At 44.2% G+C, this 19084-nt stretch overlaps 6 protein-coding genes across 6 annotated transcripts; 1 reads left to right on the top strand and 5 right to left on the bottom strand.

The window, feature by feature from the left end:
• Nucleotides 1-91: 91 nt before the first annotated feature.
• On the bottom strand, nt 92-2171 carry BKA67DRAFT_328671 (WD40-repeat-containing domain protein). Its single transcript, XM_046096225.1, has 2 exons — nt 247-2171; nt 92-93 (listed from the first exon to the last, which is right to left on the bottom strand). Exon 1 carries the CDS (start codon nt 1975-1977, stop codon nt 421-423), a length of 1557 nt encoding a protein of 518 aa, XP_045957961.1. The 5' UTR covers nt 1978-2171; the 3' UTR covers nt 92-93; nt 247-420.
• BKA67DRAFT_328902 (uncharacterized protein) lies at nt 2111-2936 on the bottom strand. The gene is made up of 3 exons (XM_046096228.1): nt 2839-2936; nt 2417-2730; nt 2111-2346 (listed from the first exon to the last, which is right to left on the bottom strand). Exons 2-3 carry the CDS (start codon nt 2726-2728, stop codon nt 2245-2247), a joined length of 414 nt encoding a protein of 137 aa, XP_045957962.1. The 5' UTR covers nt 2729-2730; nt 2839-2936; the 3' UTR covers nt 2111-2244.
• A 1402-nt stretch (nt 2937-4338) lies between these two features.
• Nucleotides 4339-5136, top strand: BKA67DRAFT_502224 (uncharacterized protein; the record flags this gene model as incomplete). Its single annotated transcript, XM_046097091.1, has 1 exon — nt 4339-5136. A coding segment is annotated over one exon (798 nt), but the record flags the coding sequence as incomplete, so codon positions are not given.
• A 563-nt stretch (nt 5137-5699) lies between these two features.
• On the bottom strand, nt 5700-6299 carry BKA67DRAFT_537303 (uncharacterized protein; the record flags this gene model as incomplete). The annotated part of the gene is made up of 2 exons (XM_046100295.1): nt 5700-6008; nt 6171-6299. The coding sequence occupies 2 exons, from the start codon at nt 6297-6299 to the stop codon at nt 5700-5702; spliced, it is 438 nt and encodes a 145-aa protein (XP_045957964.1).
• A 483-nt stretch (nt 6300-6782) lies between these two features.
• BKA67DRAFT_537304 (uncharacterized protein) lies at nt 6783-7316 on the bottom strand (the record flags this gene model as incomplete). The annotated part of the gene is made up of 2 exons (XM_046100296.1): nt 6783-7097; nt 7137-7316. 2 exons carry the CDS (start codon nt 7314-7316, stop codon nt 6783-6785), a joined length of 495 nt encoding a protein of 164 aa, XP_045957965.1.
• A 2264-nt stretch (nt 7317-9580) lies between these two features.
• Nucleotides 9581-12309, bottom strand: BKA67DRAFT_679631 (FluG domain-containing protein; the record flags this gene model as incomplete). Its single annotated transcript, XM_046108880.1, has 5 exons — nt 11904-12309; nt 11640-11850; nt 11094-11584; nt 10684-11036; nt 9581-10626 (listed from the first exon to the last, which is right to left on the bottom strand). Exons 1-5 carry the CDS (start codon nt 12128-12130, stop codon nt 9581-9583), a joined length of 2328 nt encoding a protein of 775 aa, XP_045957966.1. The 5' UTR covers nt 12131-12309.
• Nucleotides 12310-19084: the final 6775 nt, after the last annotated feature.

Consider the following 19084-nt stretch of genomic DNA (forward strand, 5'->3'; position numbering starts at 1 on the left):
ATTATTTTCCCTAAAAGCAATCTAGGATTGATTACCAGGATGAGGATGGGATGATCAACCACTCCGATGAACTTAGATCTTCTACTGGGATAACTAGCGTATGTGAACCATCATAGGTTAGTTTTGTTTTCTTCAGTGGAGACGGCCGTAGGACACCGAAACAGGTTTCCCATGGCGGGGTCGATCTTCGTTTGACTGGGAATGGCTGGTCTACTTAGCGTAAAAAGTGGTGGAAGATGCTCGAACATTCTTCAATTCTATCTTATGGTATATGTTTACCTCCTTCCCTGGAACCCTCCGTTGCAAAGAGATTGGAAAATGAAATACTGTAGATATTCAAAGTATTCAGCTTTTGTGAACAAATACAAAAGCCTAAGATAATAATGATAAGCGTGGGCGAGATGGGGTTTTGAATCTCAGTTATGTCCACAGCCGGACGGTGTGGTCGTACGACGCCGACGCCAGCGTCTTGCCGTCCGGCGAGAAGGCCAGGGCGTCGACCGCACCTCCATGGCCCCGCAGCGTCTGCAGCGGCGCTCCCGACCGGCCGTCCCACAGCCGGACGGTGTGGTCGTACGACGCCGACGCCAGCGTCTTGCCGTCCGGCGAGAAGGCCAGGGCGTCGACCGCACCTCCATGGCCCCGCAGCGTCTGCAGCGGCGCTCCCGACCGGCCGTCCCACAGCCGGACGGTGTGGTCGCATGACGCCGACGCCAGCGTCTTGCCGTCCGGCGAGAAGGCCAGGGCGCGGACCCAATGTCCATGGCCCCGCAGCGTCTGCAGCGGCGCTCCCGACCGGCCGTCCCACAGCCGGACGGTGTGGTCGTACGACGCCGACGCCAGCGTCTTGCCGTCCGGCGAGAAGGCCAGGGCGCGGACCAAACCCCCATGGCCCCGCAGCGTCTGCAGCGGCGCTCCCGACCGGCCGTCCCACAGCCGGACGGTGTGGTCGTACGACGCCGACGCCAGCGTCTTGCCGTCCGGCGAGAAGGCCAGGGCGTCGACCGCACCTCCATGGCCCCGCAGCGTCTGCAGCGGCGCTCCCGACCGGCCGTCCCACAGCCGGACGGTGTGGTCGTACGACGCCGACGCCAGCGTCTTGCCGTCCGGCGAGAAGGCCAGGGCGCGGACCCAATTTCCATGGCCCCGCAGCGTCTGCAGCGGCGCTCCCGACCGGCCGTCCCACAGCCGGACGGTGTGGTCGCATGACGCCGGCGCCAGCGTCTTGCCGTCCGGCGAGAAGGCCAGGGCGTCGACCAAACCTTCATGGCCCCGCAGCGTCTGCAGCGGCGCTCCCGACCGGCCGTCCCACAGCCGGACGGTGTGGTCGTACGACGCCGACGCCAGCGTCTTGCCGTCCGGCGAGAAGGCCAGGGCGCTGACCGCATCTCCATGGCCCTGCAGCGTCGTTTGAGCGTCGAACCGTTTCTTCGGATTCTGGAGCAGTGATGAATCTTTGTATCTCTCTTCAACCTGAGACTGATTTAGCATTTCCTGGTACGAGCCCGAAGATTTCACTGGTCTCCGCCGGATTGTCTGCCTGAACTTTGATTCAGCATTTGAGGAGATTGTCCTCCAGCTAGCTGAAGCACCCTGCGTGATATCTGGTTGGATAGTTAAAGGCTCATTCGTTTGGCTCATGTCCAGGCCAACAAGCTCGTCTTCGATGTTCATGCCTTGCGACACCATCCAACCATGATCAAAACATTGGCTTGTACTCATTCGATCATTCGGATAAACTGCCATGAGACGGCTTATGAATCCCCTACCTTCGTCTCCGGTGGATGACGGGAGCCGGTCTGATGGAAATTTCTGCTCTCCTTTACAGTATTCGAACAGCTCACATTGCGAGGAGAATGTGGGCTTGCCAGTCAGCATTTGAAAAGCGATCTCCCCTAACGCCCACATATCTGCTGCTTTGAACCCAGTGATGTCCTTAAGGCATCGGTTGCCAAACCCGACTAGCTCTGGCGCCATAAACCCCTCTGTGCCTTTGATTGTAGTTGGAGGTCCATTACCTTCGTCCGCTCGTTTACTGATACCGAAATCAGCAAGTACTATCCACCATTTCTCGCCCGGCGGCCTAGATTTCACAAGAATGTTCTAGTAATGTTAACGCACAGCTATGTAGTGTTTATATCATACATACTCCAGGTTTTAGATCCCTATGGGCAAAGTCATTTTCGTGCATATGATGAAGACCTTCTAACATCTGGTACGTTAAATGTTGGGCTTCTGTACTAGTTATGGAACCTTGCTTAGAGAGGTAATGGCGTAGGTCGCCATAAGGACAATACTCCATTGTAATGAATATTGAGGTCGTGTCTTCATACCAGCCGAATGACTCTATAAACCAGCTGTTATACTATAGTCCCAATGTCAAATCATAATGCCGTCCTAGAATGATTGAACTTACTCGTTTTTGCGAGAACTTTGCAATGGCCTCCAACTCTCTTTCGAACTCCATGGGTTTTTTTTTCGTAGAGCCGGATGGCTTGTTGATAATCTTTACGGCACGTATCATGTCCTTTCTTTTGCCATTGACGCATCTCTCCAGTTGCACCTGTCCAAAGCCCCCGCGCCCGATATTTTGTTTTTCGAATCTCCAGTATTCCGTCCAAGATATCCTCCTGTTCCTTCCAGAGGGTTCGATGAAGGTATGGATTGTACAGTCATCACGGAACTCCGTCTCGAGCTTCGAGTCCCGCACGAGATCAATTTGAGGCATGCCTATAGATCTGGGAACCGTGTCAACGTCGTCCATAAGAGATACGCTCGGTCATACGCCTGCGAATGAGTCGTTTTGGTTAGTTGAGGAATTACGAGGTTTTTGCTTACGCGGTCCAGACTGATAGCAGTCTGCCTAATGGGCAACAAGGCAAGAAAGCTATCGAGTATATTAAGAAGCTAGTATAGATAGGTGGGGATGATCTCGGATGACGGTTCTAGCTCCAGGACCATGAAGTCTTCAACATCCGTCGATGTGCGTGATTAGGCGGGGTTGGTGTGAGGCTGTGTTCCTCAGCCCTGTGGCGGTGCTCCAGCTGCCTTCTTTGTGGTTCTGGTTCTATCGGTCTATCCAGCAATTGATAGGAATACGACGCACCACATGCCAATCACAATCTATTTTGGCCAGCGCGAGACACCCCCTCAACCGTTTAATGCATGTTTTTTCCCTTCCGCTATTTCTCCAGATCATTGTTAATACTGCGATTCCTACGACGGAATATAGGGTGAGTTCGCTTGGGCAATGACACGCGTTTTGAGGTAACGCCAATCTCAGTCGATACGATGTGATTAGAAGGACCTGCAGGTCTCGTGACTAGCTCAGCCCTGTAAAAAACCCTCGCGATCAGCCCAACCTTCTGTTATAAGAACACAAACATTGGAAACACTTGTTCCCCTCCGTCTTTCCAGACCCAGTCACAAGGATGACTACGACGTAATAGCAATACCATCACTTGCAAAATCGGTATCGCGTTTGATGCGACTTGGCAGGTTATACGTCCCAGCCCAATCTTTCTTCAACTTTATAAAGGAATCTTGTTCCTCTTGCCATGTCTGGCGCTGAGCTTGCTCTGGGCATTGTTGGGGCGGTAGCTGCAGTGGATGTTGCTATAAGGTAAGCTCCAACTCTAACAGAGGGTCGAGTCCACTCAACCTTGGTTTTCACCAGCTTAATTATTAAGGGCTTGCAAGACAATAATTAACACCTGCTCGGCCCTTCGAAATGCCGAGACGGAAACCCGCGAGCTGAGTACGCGACTCCGAAGTAACTGTGTGGCAACGAAGTTACAGCTAGAGATCCTTCGCCAAGTCCGAGACAATATTGATGAGGAAGGCCAGAACGTACAGGATGATGCCTTGAAAATCCTTACGTCGAAGCTCAGCACTACAGAGACTAAGCTGAAGGGTCTTATCAAATATCGCTCTTCAGCTCCAAGTTCCGATGCCCTGCCGACGATATTCACCATGTCCAAGAGGGAAAGATCAAAGTATGCAATCCTCAAAACCAACTTGGACAGGGCTATAGAAGACGTAGAGTCATGGCAACGTGCTTCATTCAATCCTCTATGGCTCGTCATTTTGAAGGCTCAAACACAACAATTTGACAAGGAACTCGATTATGCCAAGAAAAGAAACCCAGGCGAAGAGAATGTTATGATCACAGGAGCTATAGCAGTTCGGGATCCGCTAAAGAAAGTCTGCTCCACACACGTATTTTTACAGCCAGAGAAGGTCTATACAGCCGAAATTGTCGAAATCCCGTTTAGTTCCGTGAGAATGGTGCAAATCGATGGCAGGTGGCGGCTCCTGGATTCAGTGACCGACCTCTCAAGAGGGACGACTCGTGATTTGGCAGTAAAACTTAAACAGACAAAGCCATCAATATTTGGCCTCCTGACATGTTTCGGCGCCATTCACGACGAGAAGAAGAATGAAATCAATCTCGTCTTCCGAATACCGGAAGACATGTCCAATCCGGAAACTCTACGTGCAAAGATAATGGCAGGAAACACAAGACATTCCCTGTCAGAACGGTTCCGATTAGCTGCTCAACTGGCACGAGCCGTCTGCTCCATCCATACCTTCGGAATGGTTCATAAGAGCATTAGGCCCGAGAACATCATCGTGTTTCGGGATCAAGAATCAGCACTAGGGTCGGCATTCCTTCTTGGCTTTGAAAGAGTTCGCCCAGAAGAAGGTCGAACACGGCTAACAGGAGATGCCGATTGGGAGAAGAATCTTTACCGGCATCCGCAGCGCCAAGGACCGAAACTCCAGGATCCTTATATCATGCAGCATGATATTTACAGTCTCGGGGTCTGCTTGTTGGAGATCGGGCTCTGGAGTTCTTTCGTGGAATATGTCAACCCAGCCTCTGGCCCAGCTATGTCACACAGTTACAGGTTTGACGGTGCAGGGCGTAATAATACTGAGCGTTCAGAAGCTGTCAAGATACAGCTGCTTGCGATAGCCAGAGATAGCCTGCCAGAGAAGATGGGGACGAAGTATTCCAGGGTTGTCAAAACATGTCTCACTTGCTTGGACGCAGGAAATGAAGACTTTAGTAATGATTCGGAATTTCAAGATGAAGATGGTGTCTTTGTCGCTATCAAATACATTGAGAAGGTAAGAAATCCACGAAAGAATGCTAGCTCAGATCACTTGCTTACAATCACAGGTCCTAATGCAATTGAGCGATATCTCTATCTAACGATTTATCAGGCTTTCGAATTGATATCTAGGGTGAGGGGTTCTGGGTGGATGTTGTTTAGCAAGGTGGATTGGTTGTGTAAACAGTGTCTTTACCTCTTCGGCCCTGCACGGATTATGTAGGTCACGTGCAGATTTTCTGTAGAATACATTTCGTTATGTATAGTTCCCTAAACTATCTCAATTATTTTATGGTCTGTTGACACATCCGTTTTTCTGCGATGCTGAGATACGTTCGTAACCAAAAGATTGAGGGATGGGCGTTCGCTATATGTCCCGACTCCCTGATCGCTGTTCTGACCACTGTGTTTAAAGCGGCCATGACGGCTACTATCGCTTCATGTATAAGCCAGCTGACAGGGTTTATTCCTTTAACAGTCTGCACCTGATTGCGGACCTGAAACTGTTGGACGAGGGAGTCGAGAACTGTGAGGAATCCCTTATATTACTGTCGTCGATCGAAAAATCGCCCTCGTATTGTCTCAGCCTTGGTTTCCGTGATCCTCCTGGCCAAGGGCATCGACACTGCGGCGCAGCAGATTCTTGAGCTTTCTACGCGATAGAATAGACTGCAGGATACCACTACCAGTATTCCATATGCGCAGTAGAGTTGTTGATGGCGGCGGCACTCTCGAGTCTAACGGAGCTCTTGATCCAGGACGCAAGGACGCGCGAGCAGGGGATCTTGCACCACCGATCATAACGCGGTCAGGAACGTGTAACGCAGCTTCACCGGTGTAGCCGTTCAGCGATAATAAGAATGCGTTATTCGACAAAATTTGCTCCTTGATCTATTCGACTCTAGACCTAGAAAATGGCCTAGCTCGAACCCTTTATGAGCTCGGTCTGGCATACGGGACGATCCGGTGGTTGGAACAGTCTGAGTGAGGGCAGCGGTTGTGTTACCTCCTTGTGCATTTGCGTGCTTGGGCCTTGATTGTATACGCTGTTACCTGAGACAAGAATCCTTTGTTGATGGTACTTGAGCCTTGTACGCCAGCATGGTCATCTGGTCGGCTCACAACGTGTTGCGGGAATGGCTCAACTGGTCCAACCCGTGGGTGGCAAGTGCGAAGGTACATGTTGAAATTCTACGCGGAACTACCCTCGAACGTAGACTGTCACTGGTAGGGAAAGACACCATTAGAGTCTCACTCAATGACAAAGCAGCCATGCTACCTCGAATATTGTCCAAGTCAAGTCTCGAGCACGGTCATAACAAACTGGAATAGATCACATCTGAAAAAGACTCACCATGTCAATGGCACCACGTCATATTCAGTCGCTAGAGTTCTATCGAGATGTACTGAGTTGTTCAAGCTGTCACCCAATCAATGCCATGATGGTACCATAGTTTTCCAATACAAGGCGCTCTGGATCAAACCGCTTTTGCCATGTGCGCGTAATCAGTGGTGTGATCTAGAATAGTACCCTCTCTAGAGGTGCATGACAGGCATGCCTGCTGGGCACTTGGAAGAGGTGAAATCTGAATGTCGCACTTGAAACAGCTAAATGCAAGTGGCTTAGCTGGTGCTATCGGTCTGCTCCTTAAATGCAATCGTAGGTCAAGCACGGCCTGAAGAACGCCTCACTGAGTCGACCGTGTCCATCGTCTTTGCCCCCATTTCGCCTGCTTTCCACTGCTCTGGGTAGTTTCTTCGTCTGGTCGTACGATCCTCGCTCGCATAGCCGATGAGTTGTTGTTCCTGATTTGTCCCTTGTGTAACATCTGTATGTTTTGTGCCACACGTACCTCTCATGACTTTGGAGTCGTCGTCATTACTTGGCCATTTGGTGCCGCCGACAGTCATATGTAGGGAATTTGGAGGAAACACTCGGTACTTCCAAGACAGGCCGTGAATGCTCCCACCACCGTTAATCTGAGGTTGTTTGTGTTTGAGGTTTCTGTCGCAATTTACCTTGGAGCAATAATCTTCGTGCAGGGTCGTCTTCGATATTGCTCGAGCTATCGCAAGGCAGAGCATACATCGATTCCACTCGGTCGATGTAGTTGCAGGATGTGATTGGCTAGATGAACTGTTTGTTGCAACAATCACACGTCCAGCAACTATGTTCGTTTTTGACTGGCATCCATACATGCCTTAGCGGTGGGTGATTCCGTTTGCAGATATCATTCGCTGCCAGCCTTTTTATAGTATCGATGCTTTCGGGCGCGCTTGGTGTCGTTGTTTGTTCTTCGAGAACTCTCCCAAAGACAGTGTTCCTCCTATGGACCTCCGGATGCAAGCTTTGAACGTGACCTTTCACCCCTCGTCGTCTTGCTGATAAAGTATGTACATGGTGAGTTTCATGTAATGGGTACGCGGTAACGATCGACAAAGCTTGACGTTTGTCACGAAAGAGACAAATGACTGTTATCGAGGCTATTGGCGGAAGATCGCTCTTCTAAACAGCTGTCGGGATGAAGTTCGGTCCGTGGCAGGAATGTCATATGCTGTCAAAGACAAAGGTAACAACTGAAGGCATATCAATCAGAAGGGTGTACGACGATTGTCGGAATGCCGACTTACAGTGACATAAACTGGTCGGTCTTTACTGCGAAACATGATGAACAATCATCGTTTCTCGCCGAATTACATTTGCCTGAAAGTGACCTTGGGTTGATTGTTAAGATGAAGATGGGAGGATCAACAGCTCCTATGAACTTTGATCTTCTACGGGGATAACTAGCGCGTGTGAACCACTAACTCCATGAGCCCAGCGGTCAACCGACTAACAATAGTGGAAACAATACTTTGTGTCGCCGTTTCAAGGTCATTGAAACGCAATTGATTGGAGGAACTGTTTGTCGAAAGAAAAGCATTTGAAATTTCAGAGAGACCCTGATGACTGTACTGTAATGCGCGATTTATATGGTCGACGAGCAAGATCAATATCCATTTGCGAAGGCTGGAACAATCCAAATTCTGCCTTGCAAGGAGTGGTACTGTAATTCCGGGATGCCTACCCACCGAATTTGGAGTGACCTACGAAGCGACAAAAGGCAACTTTAGGCTTTCTGCCTGGTTATGCTCTTTTCGGGAAACAGTCCACCCATTCGGATAGCATCCTGTTTTAGGTATAGTACCATTGTAAAAAAAAATATATTTCATGTCCAGATTCGGTGCACGAATGAGAGATCGCTTTTTCCTCTACTGTACCTGAGTGAGTGATGTACAGTATTGTACTGTACATACTGTACTGTAGAAGCTCCACACTAAAGCCGTAGATGAATAATTCTGCACCCTCGAAATGGATCCAGCGGGACAAGAGCAAAAGTAGATTCGCGGTCCAGTTATGCTTCTCGTTGTAAGTTTCTTACTGCGAATCTTTCAAGCAGTGCAGTGGGGATTTTCGACGCTAATTGATTTCCATCTACGGACGCTGGGTTCTGCTTTGCCAGGAGTGGTAAGCCGGCGCGACAAGAAATGACGACGCAGATCTACATTCTTGGTCTACACGCCAAAATTGGTCTAGTGTTCAGAACCACATTGGGTTTTTGGCATGTTTATGCTCGTTGGGAAATAGCCACCAACGTAAAGAACCAAGCACGTCCAATTTCGGCATGTCCCCACGTGTACGTAGTCCAATTTAGCAGCAACGAAAAAGGGAGTCGCTTTCGGTCCGCTTTTGTGAGATTCGATGTCATCCTATATGGAGCATCCTTGTAATTTCTGTGCTGGAGCTTCAAGTGAATGCACGATATTCTGTTGACTCTCAGAATGGATTTTACGGGATAAGAGCAAAAGTAGATTCGCACCCAATCATGCCCACATAGCAAACTTTTTATTGCACAGTATTTGGACTCCGATTCTGGCTGGAATGTGGCAATTAAGGCGCTAATTACTTTGGGGAAAAGTTGCTCTTCGCCTTATTAGACGTTTTGAGTCTGTATCGTCACGACTGTCCAGAAGTAGCGGTTCAACGGCGTCCAGAAATAGCCGTGTAACCCCTCTCCGACTTCGCAAGTCCAAACACAAGGCCTTGTTTTAGTTGGGTGAACCCTTGGGTGAGCAACGGCCTGAGCTGCCTGAGCTGGCGAGCAACAGCCTGAGCTAGGTGAGCAACTGCCGGAGCAGGGTGAGCAACAGCCTGAGCCGGCTGAGCAACAGCGCGAACGAAGTGAGCGACTGAGGTAGGGTGAGCGACTGCCTGACTTGACGGAGCCGCCGAGTGAACCTGACGAGCACCTTAATCCCTTCAGAGGACGCATATACCTCGTCCATTCTCCTGTACAAGCAGCACTGCTTTATCGTTTGTATTCACCCATCTGGTTTAAATTCACTTTCACGAAAACTTCCTTTGCAAGATGCCTGGCGATCATTGTACAACGAATACTATGTATGTATAAAATATCAAAAATTCAGCTACCACGGTGTTTCTTGGATGAACGCATCTGCCTATTCCGGTCATCTGCGTGCCGCTTTTTCCGAACACTTTCCGACGTCCTCAGCTGGACCCCATGAACTGTAGACACGTGTGCTCTGAAATGATCTACTGTCTTGAACTTCTCTTCTTTGCACTCGGGATGTTTGCATTGAATCCCGTCTCTGCGACGTTCCGCGGTCTCCCTCTCTTCAAGGTGGTGTTTTTCGAAATGATTGTTGCGTACTTCGGGGCGACTGTACCGGAATCGTCGCTGTGCCTCAACGAGACGTTCATCGCCGATGCAGTCGGGGCACTCCCTTGGATCCATCAGAAGTGGGTAGTCTCTCTGTTCAGACTCCTGCTTCAGAGGATCGATTTGCACTGCTGTTGTTGCTTTTGCCCGCTGGCGTATGCGATTGCGCTTGACAGTCTCTCTCCTGGCACATAATGCCATCATGAAATCGATCGCCTTCAGGCGGAGCTCGGTTATCTCGTCAAAAGTCATGTCATCGGGCTGGTTACACAGCGCTTCAGCTAATCTGGCTCGCTCAATGATCTCCAGATCAACCTCAGGGGACGGGTACTCTTCATCCATACCACCTCCGGCTTGTTGTTCAATATCCTGCGTCGGCTTGTTATAGAAGTAATCTTGGCGAAACTGCTTCACAATCTTGGCTTCGCGCTGTGTACGCATTCTTCTGATGTCTTCTGTCAGAATACGGATCTGCACTTCATCGTCACTGCCCTGAATTCGGTGTTGTCCCCGTTTCAGGATCGCTCGTTCCTGCTCTAACTTGGTAATCTCAGGATCCGGAGCCAGTCGGTCCCAAATATGTTGAGGAATCATGTCTCGATGGGCCCGAGGGTCGCGCGTCAAGCTGACATGAGCAAATAGCTTGTAAAGCTCATCCTCGGTTTCCTCTTCGAGGAAGGTATTCTGCAGATCAAAATTCACTTGTTCGTTCAAGTATGCTCCAGAGAAAGTGGTCGATCCAGGGTTGTGGCGCATCATCTGATCTCGAACTGGGTCTGGGGCATTTCCTATTGAGATGTTCACCTGTCAGCTTTTTCTGAGAATCAGATTTCGATCCTGCTCACCATTTGCAGCATTTGATGCACCTCTGCGGAAAACCTTGGATGTCCAACGAATCTCAAAGCCTGCGTTTTCACTCTGATTGCCAAGATCGAACGAGTATTTGCTGTAGAGCATGGCCTCCTCTTCGGAAAGCTGGCCGTTTCGTTCAAATTTCCGAAACACAGGAATCTTCAGTTTTGACGCCTTCCATCGCAAAGGCTGGGATGATTTGCCAGCGGGAATTCCCAGCTTGAGTACACTCGCTGCATCTGTAATGTTCTCTGCTGCAAATGCTCCATCATCAAGCGCAAGGGCCATGATAATGCTCACCGAGCAAAACAGAAGCTTGTTCGTCGCGGTAAAGAAGAAGGTCGTGCTGATAAAATCTTATTAGGCGCTTTCAACAGTAGTAAAAAACGACAGTAAGACTCACGGCTTCAGTTTATTGTCTGATCCTTTGTGATGGGTAAATCGAATCGACATGGCCGGAAGAACTCGACCAGTGGTTGGATGACGTACCAACATCATATTGATATCTTCGTAGCAGAGTGCTTTGGGTCGTCCGCGAGTGATTCTAGCTGCTGGGAATGGATTTTCTGATGAAGAGGAGGTATCATCGGAAGAGTCGTCCGTGCTATCCTTTGAGGCCATGATAGCCATGGAGGTGAAGAGCTTTTCTTTGGATGTACCTTTCGGCCGTTTTCTCTCGGCCTTAACAAGCTCAGCAGGTCTGGCCCCGGTGTAGCATTGAATTAGATAGCAGGCTGCTAATTGGAGGCGATGGCGCTCTCCAGGGAACACAGTAGTATCGTATGCCATGTTGAATGTAAGAATGACCCGTAGCTCAGCAACGCTTACAACAGGCTTGCCATTGACGTTGGGGGGGCGAAGGCCATATTCAGGCACTAAATTGATATCGATGTGCTTCTATATTGTCAGTCTGGACTTTCTCTCCGTGTAGCGAGGGTAGTGAAGTTACCTGACGGACGGAATTGGCAACATTGCGGTCCATGAATATGCCTGCATGTCTGGTGTAGAGCTGCTGAAGTTGCCTGAAGTAAAGATGCAAAGAGCTGCTGGCCGTAATCTTACAGTCTTCACAGATGAATCTACAGAAATCCATGGCGATGGCAGGTCGAATTTCGACAAGCATCCGTTCCCAGTCTCCGAGATTGACTATCTTGCAGTAACTGCATTCACGTCAGCAGGTAATCAAAAATACGTCTTGCCCTCATTGCCTCACCTTTGCCACTTCTTGAGAACACCAGCTACGTTGATCAAGGATTCCTCAGACAGCTTGGCATTGAAGGTCACCACCTTTTCCAGTAGCTTCCTGTTAGCTGCAGATCTTTCAGATGACCATTTTTTTCGTCGAGGTTGGTTTCGTTCATTTTTTTCACGCTCGGCAACGGCGCGCAAGAAATTTTCGTGATATGCATCTTGTTTACGATAATTGCGTGCAGCGAGCATGGCGACAAATATATGGCTGTCCGCTACCAGGAGGACATTCGACAGAGCAAATGGCCACAACTCGAAGAAACGAGGAAATGGGTAGGATCAGGAGGAGACATTGTGAATCCAGCTGATCAATTAGGACGGCAATCATGTGCGGAAGACAAGAGTACAGAAGTGTTGCGTGCCCAAAAATGGTCTTTCAGCAATATCTTTGTGGATGAGCCAGGGGCTCTGGCGCTCAGGTACTCAGTACAAGCTTCCATGTAGCTGTGTTCATTGTGGTCCCTCACTGTGCGAGCCGCCGATTCTGGCGGCGGAACCCGCCAGCTTGGGCGGTCCCAACAGCGACTTCTCGATTTATTTTATAAAATCTATTAACGGTATTATAACGTTAAAAGAACTATTTACTTTTAATTTAAAAGATACTTTTACGTAAGTTAATTAAAGTTTCTTAAAACTTATATATATTAAGTAAAGTGGACTTTATATAAATCTCTCTTTTATAAATTTCGTCGGACTCGTTTTAAGTATAATATTAACTCTTAATAATAACGAAGTTTAAATTATAAAAGGGGTGGTTAATAATATTATTATAAAAGTATACGTTACTTTATAAACGTAAATTAATTTAAACGGTATATTATAAGATTAAATGTATATTTATTTAGAAAATAAACTTTTTATTTAAGTACTCGCTTTAAACTTATTTAAGTTTATTAATTTAAGTTTTATAAAAAGTTATTATATTATTATTATTATTATTAAATACGCCGTAAGACTCTAAGTCCCTCGGTACCTCTCCGAGTTAAATCGTACGGTAAACCTTACCTTAAGGGCTAGACAAAACCCGTACGCTTCGTGTGCTTTACGCTCTAATAACGTTTACGTTATAGTGTTTATAATACGACGTTAGTTTTCACCTAACCAACGTAACTACCCCTAAAAAGACTGGCTATCCCCGATATTAAATAGTCTCCCCGTTTGTAATAACTATTAAACTAGAACCTTTAACACTTTCGGAATTAACGTAGCCGCGGCGAGGTCGTAACGTATATCTAATCTTACCGGAGTTATAAAGCTCCTTAAGCGTGCTTAAGTCTCTTTTAATAATCCGTAATAAAGGAATACGTGTACGACTGTTTTAAGGGCTTCGCTATAATAGTAAAGGGGTATATACGCTTTAAACGCGTTTATTCTAAATAAAAAGGCTACGAGTTTAATCTGTTCAGACTAGATTTAAAAGATTATCGTGGCTTCTTTCCTCTTAAACTTCTCGTATTATTTTAGACCGGTTCTAAGGGCTTCGTCGGCTAATGTTCTACGTTAGCGATTATCTTACGAAGCGTTATCGCTTTGTTTACGCTTTTGCTAGTGTTTAAAGAGAGCTTGTCGTATATTTGGTCCTTCGGCCTATCTTAGTGCTCGTTCGTACTTCTCGATCGGGTATGTTATTAGGCGTAAGGGGAGCGGTAACGGCTTTCTTCGCCTAACTAGCCTTGCTTCTCGTAATATATGCGTCGCCTTTACGTAAGCGGTGCGTAATAGCTTGTTAGTCTTTTTCTTACGAATCCGTAGTTCGAACTTCGTTATTTAAGCGCTTAAATAAATGTTTAACGGCGGGATCGCTAATTTAGCTTTAAATATCCGTGTTAGTATAGCCTTATATACGCCGTAAATAGCGCGTAAGCACTCGTTTTAAGAGCTCGTTAATGCTTTGACCGGGCTTACGGGTCTCTCGCTAATAGTGTGCCACGTAGCCGCTCCGTATATAAGGGCTGTTCGTATCATTACTATATATAGTAGCCTTGCTCGTAAAAAGCCTATTCCCCACGCTATTCGTACGAGCTTTATAAGGGCTAGCTTTTGTATAGCGAACTTCGATTTTACTCTCTTTATATAGGCGTGCTAATTTAGTTTCTTATCGAACTAGACGTTAAGGAACCGTGTTAACATAACCGGCGTTATAGCTACGTTTCTAAGGCGAACTCCTAACGTTAACGGGTCTTTAGCTCTTATAAAGTATATAAGCTCGCACTTTTCTAGCGCGAAGTCCATACCGTGCCTAGTTACTTATGCCTTATATGTCATCTACGTTACTTTTAAGTATATATAAGTTATCTTTGTATCGTAACCGACGTTAAGTAGGTTCGTGTCGTCGGCGAACCCTATTATAATTAGCGATAAGTAATTTATTACTAGCTCTTCGTATAAGGTAAAGATATAGAGTAGGAATAATATAAGTAATAATAAGGAGCCTTAAAAGACGCCCGCGTTTAGTGAGAAGGGCGTGGACTTTTCGCCGTCGAAACGTAGCCTAGCCGTCTTATCCTTTACGTAGCTCGTAACCTATACCTAGACCTATTCCGGAAATCCCTTTTAAGTTAAGATCGCGATTAACCTAGTATAATTAACTGTATCGAACGCTCCTTTTATGTCTAGTTATAATAGCGAGGCGATGCCTCCGCGCCGCTAAGTTATATACGTTACGTCTTTAACGATACGTATAACGAGTTCCGTAAAACGGCCCTTACGGTTGCTTATTTAGCCGTTAAGAAGGACGCCCCCTTTCTCGGCTACTTTTGTAATTCTCCGGGCCATTACCCCTTCGATAACCTTCTTTATCGTACTAAGTAACGTTATTAGTCGCCACTTACTTATTATACGTCTTTAGGTTATTATCTTGTTTAGTTTAAGGATAATTACTACTCTAACGGTGCGAAAGCGTTATAAGAAATAGCTAATAACGAGGCTTATTATAGTTATATCCGCTAAGATCTTATAAAGTGGTTCTCCGTAACTCTTTAATAGTCTTACCGGGATTAAGTCGTCTCTTAAGGCTTTTTATAACGCTATTTTTAATACGGTAATGTTAATATCTGTTATAAATACCTCTTGTTTTATATCGAGTACGTTGCTCGCTCGTGGCGGTGTTATAACGAGGTCGTATAAGTCCGCGTACGGGCTCGGGAAAAACCTTTCCATTAGGATTTATGCCTTTATACTATGGGTAGTCCTTATGGCCGTGGCCGTCCCGTTGTCGTTACTTTATAAGTCTAGTATACTATGTTAATCTTAGGGTTTCTAACTGCGTAATCGAGCCTACCGTTATAACGCCTATAAGTTATTACGGTCCCTTACCGTAACTTTTAGCTTTTCTTGTTAGCTTTATTCTTAGGCGTTTATTATTTCTTCCTTTTAGTGTTACGTAGTAGTGGTATACTTAGTCTATGTGTTAAAGGATTTCGCTTATAAGTAGTCCTTATAACGTCGCTTTATATTTGCGTAGGCTTTGCTAACTTATAGACTTTATTATAATACCCCGTAGTTAGTGCTTACCGTCCGTTTTAGCGCTACTAAGTCTACGATTTCATATAATTCGTTTACTAACTAGTCCATTACTTAGTCGATTTCATCGGCTATTTAGACGGGTAGCTAGTTCTCGAATCTATTAGCCGCTTCGGCTAAGATAAGCTCTTTGTCGGCTATTACCTAGTTCTAGCCTTTTATCGTACGTAATCCTTTAGCTACGGCTTCGCCGTTATTAAAGATTTATACCCTTTAGGCCCGGTAATTTAAACCTTTTAAGCCTAGGTCCCCTTCGTAAAGGATCTTTATACCTTTCGTAGCCTAAGTTAGGTCGATAGTTAAGTCCCTTTAGTTATGTTTGCTCTTTATTACCTCCCCGTACGGTGTTATTAACGTAAGTCGCCACCGTTACGCCTACGTTATTACTTTCTCACTATGCTTTAACTCTCGCCCGTGTATATCCCATAACGGGTGGTAAGTGTTAAAATCCCTTACGAGCAAGTGCTTTCCTTTAAGAGCGTCGCTTAAGAGCTTTATTAAAGGGCTAACCTAGCTACTTATTTAGTTCGGTGAGTAAATAAACCATATCGTAATTAGTTCTAAGCCTTTTATAAGTGTAATACATGCTTAATCGTGGCTTAACCGGGGGTATAGTGTTATTATATCGTATCTTTTATATACGTAAAGCGCTACTCGTCCGTTATTATATATTACTTTATAACTCGACTAAGATAAGTAATAAATAATCCCGTTTTTCACTTATAATTCTTAGAGCGTAATGAAGTTATTACTTCCTCCCTTGTTTAACGTTAGTATTACATTAAACTTTAATCTTACGGTATTTTAATAAAAGGTTATAATTCCCATTATGTTATAAAGGGTGGTGGCATTCGGTTGTCTTTTGTTATAATGGTCCATTAACGGAGCCGAGTTACGGATTATTCCCTTTAAGCGGTTTATTTCTTCGACCCGTTTATTAAACGTCCGCGTTTCGATGACATTATAATAAAGCCATCCTTACTTCTTAGCTAGCTTATGTAATCGGTTATAAGTAAGGAGTTAGGCGGGGTAAGCCGTCCTTTACTTTGCGATCCCTCGGTATAACTACGGACCTCGAACTAACGTGGTCGGTGGGTATACGCCTCCGCCGCTCTTTTACGTTGTTTAATCGCGGCTGGATAACTACGGTCCTACGTAAGGTGTGGCCTTATATAGTTAATATAGCGTTTTGTTCCCTTTTCGCCCTTTTAAGGGCACCCTTTTCCCCCGTTTAGGTGGGCTGTAATTACGCAAATATTATATTATAATGTCTTTTTATAAAACCTTACGATATAATCGTATTTATAATAACGGAAGCACTGGCGTACCCGGAGCGTTACATTGTATAGTTCGTAATTAAATACTAACGCTTCTTATATTAACCCGTAGTCGTAGAGCTTCTTCGCTGCCTTTACGTTATTTACGTAGAGGATTAAAGCTTTATATAAGGCCTAGGGGGCTTTTAAAAGGCTCCTCTTCGCTTTAGTGACGTAGTTATTTACTTTATTAACTTCGAGGATATCCCGTAAGATCTTTGTTTTATTATAAGCTACCCGTAATAGCTTTGTTAGGATGCCTTTCGTTAATACCGTTACCTCTTAGCGAGTAAGTAATGCCTTTTCTCCGAAGGCGTTACTTACTTATTATTAGTTAGTAATAACCGTTTAAATAATCCCGTGTTTAAACGTAATTATTATATCGCCGTTATATAACTTACGGACTATTATTATATTATTAACGTTACGAGCTTTGTTTATTACTTTTAATACTTTAGTAATAAACTTATTCTTTAACTAGTCCTTTTAAATTCCTTTTATTACTACCTCTCTTTTACGGCTTACTAGTATAATTACCGCTTACTTCCACGGGTCGACCCCGTTATGTCTTAATTACGTATCCGTTACGACTTTAGCTTAAGTCGTATCCGTCGTGTTCTTCCTCTCCGTAAGGGCCATTTATACCGATTATACGGATTATAAGATCGCTTATTATAGCCCGGTTAAAGCTTTAGTTATATCCTCTTTATTAGCCGTACGGCTCTTATCCTCGAGGGAGCGGAGCTAGTACTATCGGCCTATTAGCTCCGCTAATTCACTAGTCTTTTCGGGGGTAATTAAGCTAGTTATTATCGATTTGACAAGTTATAGTTCGTTACCGGTAGCCTCATTCGTATTCGCTTCGCTACTTTTTCGTTATTTCTCCGTTACGCCCGCGTTATTCGGGGCGTGGGTGCTCTCGTTTACTTAGGGGTAGTGAAAACTTTAATCGAGTCCGCCCCGCCCTTTGTTAATTGCCATCGGCGCCGCTATCGCGTTACGCTTACGTCTCGATATAAGTGCGCGATTATAAATAACGGGAGTCGATAATAAGGATTCGATTACTATGCCCGGCGTGTTAATTAAACGCGATTTCGTAAAGTTACTGTTTTTCTTAACTTTAAAATTCTATTAAGGCGAGCTTAAGTTTTTTATTATAAAATCTATTAACGGTATTATAACGTTAAAAGAATTATTTACTTTTAATTTAAAAGATACTTTTACATAAGTTAATTAAAGTTTCTTAAAACTTATATATATTAAGTAAAGTAAACTTTATATAAATCTCTCTTTTATAAATTTCGTCGGACTTATTTTAAGTATAATATTAACTCTTAATAATAACGAAGTTTAAATTATAAAAGGGGTGGTTAATAATATTATTATAAAAGTATACGTTACTTTATAAACGTAAATTAATTTAAACGGTATATTATAAGATTAAATGTGTATTTTATTTAAAAAATAAACTTTTTATTTAAGTACTCGCTTTAAACTTATTTAAGTTTATTAATTTAAGTTTTATAAAAAGTTATTATATAAACTACGTAAATTATATTTAAAAACTATATATAATAAAAGATCTTACTTTTAACCCTAGTATAAATTAATTAATTAAATATCGCGTGGGTAATAATAATAAGTTAAGTTATAACAGTAATAATTGATTTTATTATTAGCCTTAAACGGCGGATATTTAAAGTTATAATATAAGGCCTTTTATAATATTAAAATTTAATACGACGTTTACCGTGTTATTATTTTACGTTTATATACGGCTTTTACTCGTATTACTTTACTTTTAAATAATAAAAGTATATAATTATCTTTAACGAACACTAATTATTATTTAAAAACCCTTATTAACCATTATAATAAAATTATATACGAAAATAAAGTAAACGGAAAGGGTTATATATTTTCTTATAATAATATTAACTTTAATTAAGAGAATATCGCTAATGTAATTATAAGAGCGAATTTTTATTTATTAATAATTATAATTAAAGGATATTAAAGTGGTTAATTACATTTATATTTAAAATAATATCGATGAAATTATAACTTTATAATAAACCTTTAAGTAATTATTAACTACTTTATAATTATTAATATATTTAAAAATTTAACGGAAGTATTTAAATATAATTTACTCTTAAAGTAATTATCGTTTTCGTTATTATATGTATTTTAATCGTTAATAAACGAAACGTCCCGTTTATAAGATAAATATAATAAAAAACTAGTTAAAGTTAAAATAATATTAGTTTTAAAATATAACTAAAATATAATCTTATATTTACGCGTT

The sequence above is a fragment of the Truncatella angustata genome, assembly GCF_020726525.1.
Source record: "Truncatella angustata strain MPI-SDFR-AT-0073 chromosome Unknown BKA67scaffold_5, whole genome shotgun sequence".
NCBI lineage: Eukaryota > Fungi > Ascomycota > Sordariomycetes > Amphisphaeriales > Sporocadaceae > Truncatella > Truncatella angustata.

Bases quoted from the DNA above. Each gene is read 5' to 3' on its own strand.
- BKA67DRAFT_328671 (XM_046096225.1), bottom strand. From the start codon at position 1,977: ATGGCGCCAGAGCTAGTCGGGTTTGGCAACCGATGCCTTAAGGACATC.
- BKA67DRAFT_328902 (XM_046096228.1), bottom strand. From the start codon at position 2,728: ATGCCTCAAATTGATCTCGTGCGGGACTCGAAGCTCGAGACGGAGTTC. The intron at 2,347-2,416 runs GTAAGTTCAATC...GCTGGTTTATAG, and splicing joins CAAAGTTCTCGCAAAAACGA to AGTCATTCGGCTGGTATGAA.